Here is a 7,523-nt window from a genome sequence, read left to right as displayed (position 1 = left end):
ATTGCAGGAGGAGCTGCCCAGCTCAGGCTCTGCAGACACAAACTCGGGAGCTGGGCTCTCCCAGCAGCAGATGGGGAGAGGAACCAGGTGGGTGAAGCACAGGGCAGCGAACAGCCCTGATGCAATAAAACCTGACATCCCCAAATTCAGTGTGGAAGAGCTCCTCCTCTCCTCCTTTGGATGCCCTGTCCCAGCAGCCCCACGAGATCCAGGTCCCAGCCTTGCTCCCTCTCTGTTCCCAAGTGCTGTTTCTGTCCCTTTATCAGCCTTGGCAGCATGGAGAGGCTTTGCCAGGGAAGGACAAACCCCTCCTGGGCTTGCTGGAAGGGTCCAGCAGGCCAAGGCTGTCTCTGCCTGCACCTGGCACTGCCTCCCCTCCTTCTATTCTGGGAGCAGGGAAGCAGCTGAGCCCTGCTCTGAACGGGAGGCAGATGGGGCACGGACTCAGTGTGGTTGTGCTGCTCATTTGTTTGGCACAAAAATCGTGAGCACGCAATGGAACAACCCGGAACACACACAGGGTGAGCACCCAGCAGCTTTCACCATCATTAATCTTCCTGTTACTGAGAGGTTTTCTCCTCATTCAGTGATGAATCTGCAGCAATGCAGAGGGTTGGAGTTGTCAGCCTCATTCTCCTCAGGTACTTTTAGATCTATTGCTGTGATTTTCTCCAGTGCATTTCTTGCACTTTTGGGCAATGGGAACTGCTGTGTCTCTGCTCAGTGAGCTGCACACCAGCACATGAGGCATTTCTGAGTACTGGGGTGACAAGAGTGGAATTGTGGAAGCATTTGCTCCTCTTTGGGATGGAAATACGTTTTTTATTAACCTTGGGCTTTATCTGCATTTAGTTTTCATCTCTAAATCACAAAGGATATGAAGACCTGAGTAAAATTAAGAAAGAACAGATTTTAAGATTAAGATTTTTTGACATCCATCCCCAAAACATTCATCAACCAGGACAGTGAACTCAGCAGTTCTCAGCCTAATCCATAGCAGCTGTTTGTACACACAATAAAAACACAATTTCTTTCAATCTGATGAAAATCCCATAAAGGAAAATATAATGAAAGAAAGATGGATCAAAAATATGATGCATTTGCACTCCTAAAATGCAGGCTAGTCTTGCTGAATTTGCACATTGTAGCTGCAAAAGGCATGAAATCCTTAAAATATTCCTGCAACAGTCTTACGCTGAATGAAGAGCTTTATGAATATTTCAATTACAAAATGAGCCTTGAAAAGATAGAGTTGTTTCAATTTTGAATCACCCTTCCTTAAATAACTTGCCCTATTTGGTAGGAAATGAGAGTTAGTTAAATCTGACACAAACTGGGTGAGGATGGAGCTCCCTGAGCTGGAACCCCCTTGCTGCCCCCCTTTGGAACAGAGCAGCCCTGGTTTCATTGAGCAGACACTGAGCTCTTGTCAGCCCTGGGGCAAACAAGCCCTGTTTGATGGCTCAAGGTCTCCCCTCCTCCTTGCTCTGTTATTTACAGCATTTGTTAAATGAAAGGCTCAGCTCTTGGCTGTGCAGTGCTACACCTGCCTCTCTTTGCACCAGGTCACCCTGTCCTTTTGGGATTTGAGAGACACCCAGAGGGCAGCAGATCCCACTGTGCTGCACTGATCAGCTTGTTCCTATTCCCAAGTACAGAAAGGTCCCAAATTTCCTCCTCTGTCCTACTCAGAGATGGACCATGATGCAAATTCTTGTGAGTTAAAGCAGAGCTTTACAGCCACTTCATGTCCTAGTTCTCATCACCAGCCCAACCAAAGTACAGCTCTGATTTTGAGGAGTTACCCCTGGTTTTACTGGAGTTAATGAAACCAGGCTGGATTTTTTTCCCATTAATTCTTTCAGATCACCCCACTGAACCAGAGTCTGTATTTTCCCACACCTTCAGTGCTTGCTAAACTGGAGCAGCTCTGGAACTGCATTCACCCCAACACATGATGCACAGATTTTAGTGGAACTTTGGATTTCACCTTCTTGGGAAAGCAGTTACATGTTTGTGCTGCCTGGTTCTAGCTAAGCAGGGCAGCTGAGTCCTGCAAGGAGAATAACAAATGTCCTTCAGAAAAGCTGCAGAATTAGGTTTAACTTTTCAGCAGAAATTACCCACCAGCACCAGTTGTTCAGCATGGACACCCCTGTGTGCACTTTCTTATGCACAACAGTGTCTGAAAGTGCAACTTTCCCCTCCAGACCCTAAAGCAGAACCAAGTTCTGGTCTGATAGGTGTTGGCAAAGCTGAGGGACCCACTGGGCTCCCCTGGAACCTTTCCCCATTTCTCTGAGGGAGAATGATCACCCAAAACAAAATCAGAATTCAGACCTGACTTCCTCATGGAATAAAATGCCAGCATCTGGATTCTGCTGCTCCTTACAGCCACCAAAGAGACCAGGCACCTCTGGAAATGACACCCTGACTGGTGTCACCCCAAGCAGACTCTCAGGAGCTCATCACTGCTTCCCTGGCCTTTGGGTGGAACCACTTTTCTGAAAGCTTGCCTGGTTTCCCTGTACCTTCATTAAGCATCTTCTCCATCATCCACCACACTGCTGCTTAACACGTCCTGGCAACCTGCCCCTCATGTATTGCAGGAGATATGGCTGGCAGCAAACAGAGCTTATCACTGGGTATTAATTACTTGAGCATAAATAACATTCCCTCTTCTCTCAGGTCCATGATCCACCCTTTCTGATGGAAATATATTCATAGTAACAAAAGAGAGAAAACAATGAAGCGATAAATTTAAGCCTAAAATGAGTGATGAGTCTTGCAATGAGTGAAAATTAAAGCCAGGATAATTAAAATGAAAAATAAAGGTACATTTCTAAGAGGGATATTGATTAACCCTTGCCCAGAACCATCTGCCAGTGGATTTTTCCACTATATCTTCAGATCAGTCTAAGAAATTAACTCCAGTCAAAATGAGAAGTCTTAATACACATAAATGTGGGAATTCATACAGGAGAAAGAAGCACCCAGGGCACAAAGGCCAGCTTGGCCCTCCAGCAACACCACCCAAGGACAGAAGAGCTCAAAGGCTGGGTCTGGGAAAGCAGCTGATGGAATAAAACCCCAAAATGTGCAGGGTTCCCTCTCAGGGTCCTGCCAAAGCCTCCCCCAAAACACAGCTGAGCACAAAGCCCCTGCTGTGCTAGCCCTGCCTGCTCCACTCCCCCAGCTCTCCTTACAGAGGTGCTCCCCAGCCTCCCTCACAGGGAGGAAAATAAAGCACAGGAAAAGCAGCTTTTGGCTGCTCCAAAGTTCTCATGGATGATTGCAGAGCAGAAGCACACTCTGGAATCCAACTCCTTCCCTGCTCTGCACTGCTGAGGGCGTTTGTGCTGTGCCATGTGGGCTCTGTGCTGTTGGGAAATCCTCTGAAGGTGCAGCTTTGCCTGCTGGGGACACAATGTGTGCAGAGAGGCACCTGGGCTCATGTTTAATAAGCCAGCCCTCAGGTGCTGTGTTAAAATGCAGGATTCAGGTGGAAATGTTTGCACACACAACACTGGCAGCTTCTGAGAGCCCCTGTTATGCATAAGTGGCTCCTACATGAGTTGTGGATGGATTCTGCTGTGAATTTGGCTTATCAGGGATACATTCATAAAGCAGATGTTTTCCATGTTTTGAATATGTATTTTTGGCTTGTTTACTGAGTCCATTATAGCAACGGTTATTCATGGGTGAATAGCATGCTTACAGGTTATAAATGTTTCTTGTGGAGTATTAGTTAACATTTTTTAAAGTAGACTGATGAGTGTAGAGTTTATATGGGATATTTACGTGGGTGGATGTATCTGTGTGAGTTATTTCAACTCCCATAAGAGATGCAGCTTTGTATTTAAATGTTCATTACAGCAAAGAGTGGATCTTTTATGCTTTTATTCCCATGGTTTATTGTCCTGCACATGCTGGTGAACAGCAGGGAGACAGATCCAATTGTCAAAGATGACAATTCTGGAAGAGGTGCTCTCCCTCACTTTTATGAAAGTTCAATACACTCACTAAATTAAAACTCTTTCAGGAAAACTACAACCCTGGGGCATGCCTGACAGGCTTTGGAAAGGGTGCCCAAACCCCAGAACTGGTGGCCAGGCTGCACAATTTGAAAATATAGATTGAAAATACAGGAAGCACAGAGTGCCCCCAGCCCTGGGGGATCCTCTGCCCTGGATCTGCTCAGCTCAGTGAGGAATGCAGGGAAGTTCCTGGGCTCAGCTCATGCAGACACAATTTGAAACCTCAGTTCAGGAAGTCACTGGGGCATATTTACAGATTCCAAACACAGAACAAGTTCTGTCCTACCCCATGTCCTGGGATGTGTTTGCACACCCCACCCTTCAGCAGATATCCAGCCAGTAACATCACAGGTTCCTTAGGTGAGGATGTATGAATTCCCAGACATGAGCATCTTAGGAAGGAGCAGTTCTGTGGCATGAAATCTCAAGGGCAATGAGCAGGCTAGAGAGCTTTTGGGATATTTGCAGATGGCCATTTTCTCTCTGGAAGGCAAGAGCCAGGAAGGAGAAAGGTACAGAGGGAGTCCAGTGCCATTTCCAGGCTCTGGCCTCACAGGAGGGACCCATCAAACTGAGCAAGGCAGCTTCCTGGGTAGAGCTTATCTAAGATCCCTCCAAGGACTCCAACTGCCTCTGACTTGCACAGTCCCATTGCAGTTTTACTTTCCATTTCCATCTCCTGCATTAGGAGATCAGTTAAAGCTAAAGAAAATCTGAAATCCAGTTTGGATTTCTGACACGTAATTATCTTGAAGAGGTTGGGTGAGAAGGTCTCAGAAAATGAACAAGTCATTCTAAGGATCTCATTTTTCTCTCTGTCTTCTCTCTGTTCCTCTGAGGCTCAGGATAGAAACAGAAGAACCTGAGCACAAAACCAAAAATGAGATCTCTGGAAAAGTTCTGCTCACTCCAAGGCTGCAAGATGCTTTCCAGAACTGATGAGCATCTTCAAGGAAGGAAGATTCAAGCACAGGAAGGAAGTTCCTTCCCTTGAAATGTGCTGTATAACTGAGAGGTAATTCCTGTACCCTGGAGGCTGAGCTGGCTGCTGGCTCCTAACATGGTTTAAGTACAACACAGCCATGTTGTGGTCATTTTTCCACCCCCTCAGAAAAACCCCCACAAATTTCTTTTACCTGCATTATAAGATTACACCTCTAAGTAAACAGTATCTCTGACCCCTACAGATTGTCTTCTCCTTGTTTCCATGTCAGTAAGACCACTGCTTTCTATTTCCAGTGTATCTTGTCTTTGTATTAAAATCAAGAGGCAAAACTGTATTTCAGATCCTGAGTGTGCAACTCAGTCCAGACAATGCACATTTATTCCCCAGATAAAGTCCTTTCTCTATGGAAAACAGTTCTGGCATATCATGTATTCTTCATTTTATTTTATTAAAGAAGTAATTCTGCAGGTAGCCTGCTTTTTCCACCAAAGTTTGAGGAGCAAGGGAAGAGATTTTCCCCAACAAGGCCATTTTTTTTTTCCCTGTGTTGTTGAAATTTGTGTAAATCTTTCATCTCACAGACTGCTTTTGTGGATGAAACAATCCTCTTTGGGAAATCTGGTTTTCTGCCACTTTTTAAAGATCAAAATTGTTGGCTTCAGTTATGTCAGTGTGTTCCCATTAGCAGCAGGAACATCAGCACCTCAACCTTTATTTTAAATATGTACTTTGCAGAAGAGCAGAAAATTCTGAAAACTGCCACTTACCCAGTTCTTCCTACTCCAGAGCCTCTGAAATTCCAGAACATTCCAACCCCTGGGGGACTACAGTCTTTGTTTTAAATAATCAATTGGAAAACTGCAACTGGGACATTCAGGCCAGAAAAAAGCCTTCACTGGGGCAAAATCTAAACTTTCCCTGGCCAAGGGTAGCCTATGAAATATGTCAGAGATTCCATGAAAAGAGTACACAAAACACTTCAGCTGGAGAAGACAAAACATTGGATAAACATGTAAAAGGTCTGCAGGGAAAGGTGGCCTGCTCATATCAGACATTTTGCAGGAAATAAATCCCAGTGGCTGTGATCCTGGAAGAAAACACTAAAATTTGTTTGTAAAATTCATGAAGGCAAAACACTTCACTACATAGCAGAGAGGTTTTTTTCCTTTTCTTTTAATTTAGTTGGAACAATGTCTACAATACATTGACTCACAAATTAAGTGAAGGTATGAAATCACATTCTTCTTACTGAGATGGGACATTCTGGACTGGTGAAACACCCTCACAAGAGGGGCAGAGTTCTGCACGTCCAATGAACACCTTTTGAACCAGTGGTGGGAATTTTGCTTGTAACAGTGATCAGAAGAGTGGGCCTTGTCCATGGAGATCAGGATGCTTTGCAGAGGAGAGCAAAGCTCAGAGCCTCAGGAGGAGGAAGGGAAACTGAGGCACGGTGCAGTGCAGTGACTCCCAGGATGAGCAGCAGGCAGCAAAGCTGGACACGAATGGCAGCTCTGGCTCCCAGTCGGTTCCTGGCTGGCCAGCCCAGTGTCCCAGCAGGGTGTGTGGGTGTCTGTGCTCCAGCAGCTCCGGGGTTATACAGGCACCTCTTCATTCCCTTCTCCTGCTGTCCCGTTGGCTCCACTCAGTCCTGCCGGCTCCCTGCCTTCCTCCTCCTCTTCCTCCTCCTCCTCTTCCTCCTCCTCCTCCTCCTCCCTGGCTGTCCCTGGGTCCCGGCCCAGCTTGGGCAGGTGGCTGAGGAGCTGCCCTTCGCGGCGGGACTGGGCCAGCTCTTTGGCACAGCACACAGGGGTGTGGGTCTCATAGGTGCTGTGGAAGCTGTTATAGTCCACCTCGTAAAAATCCTTCTCCAGGGTGAGCACGGGGGTGAAGCGGTGTCCCCACAGCACCTCGGTGTCCATGTAGGAGCTGCGAGCCTGGCAAGTCATGCCTGGGTGGAAAGAGAGGGATGTTAGAGGCAAAGCTTCCTTAAGAGCTCACCCAACCACGCCTGGCACTTAAAAGCACTTTCGTGTCGTTTCCATACCTGATTGCTCTGGGACACACAAAAGTCTTGGCTTAATAAGCCTCACGAAAGCCTCTATCATGAGCAAGCTGAGCACCCAAAGGGAAAGGGATGCATTCACTTCTGCATCTTCATCCTCCTGAACCTCGTGCTTAGGGGTTTGCAGGCTGGGACATCTGAGCAGCTTCTCTCTGCCTCCCCCTGCTCTGCTGAGGTGTTGTTTGTGAGGCTGACACCAACAGGTCCCGGTGGATCCTGCTGGAACAACCCCCAGCCCTGCAAGTGCTGTCCCAGCCCCGAAACACAGAGCCCAGGGAAACACAAAATACAGGGAAATCACTGCCCTGCCCTCCTCCAAGACAGGCACAATCCTCCTCTCACAGCACTGCCACAATTCCTTACAGCACTGCCACAATTCCCTGTACAGCACTGCCACAATTCCTGTACAGCACTGCCACAATTCCTGTACAGCACTGCCACAATTCCTGTACAGCACTGCCACAATTCCTGTACA

At 46.9% G+C, this 7,523-nt stretch overlaps 1 protein-coding gene across 3 annotated transcripts in view; it reads right to left on the bottom strand.

The window, feature by feature from the left end:
- Positions 1 to 6,133: 6,133 nt before the first annotated feature.
- The window catches only part of KCNJ5 (potassium inwardly rectifying channel subfamily J member 5), a 23,561-nt gene continuing 22,171 nt past the window's right edge, over positions 6,134 to 7,523 (bottom strand). For all 3 annotated transcript variants that reach the window (XM_033519662.1, XM_015649717.3, XM_015649718.3), the window contains one exon: positions 6,134 to 6,934. In XM_033519662.1, coding sequence (XP_033375553.1) covers positions 6,579 to 6,934 — 356 coding nt within the window. In that variant the 3' untranslated portion in view covers positions 6,134 to 6,578. The remainder of the gene's footprint in view (positions 6,935 to 7,523) is intronic.

This window comes from Parus major, chromosome 24 (assembly GCF_001522545.3).
Source record: "Parus major isolate Abel chromosome 24, Parus_major1.1, whole genome shotgun sequence".
Lineage (NCBI taxonomy): Eukaryota > Metazoa > Chordata > Aves > Passeriformes > Paridae > Parus > Parus major.
The sequence above is the reverse complement of the archived record's forward strand: the minus strand, read 5'-3'. Positions and strand labels throughout refer to the sequence as shown.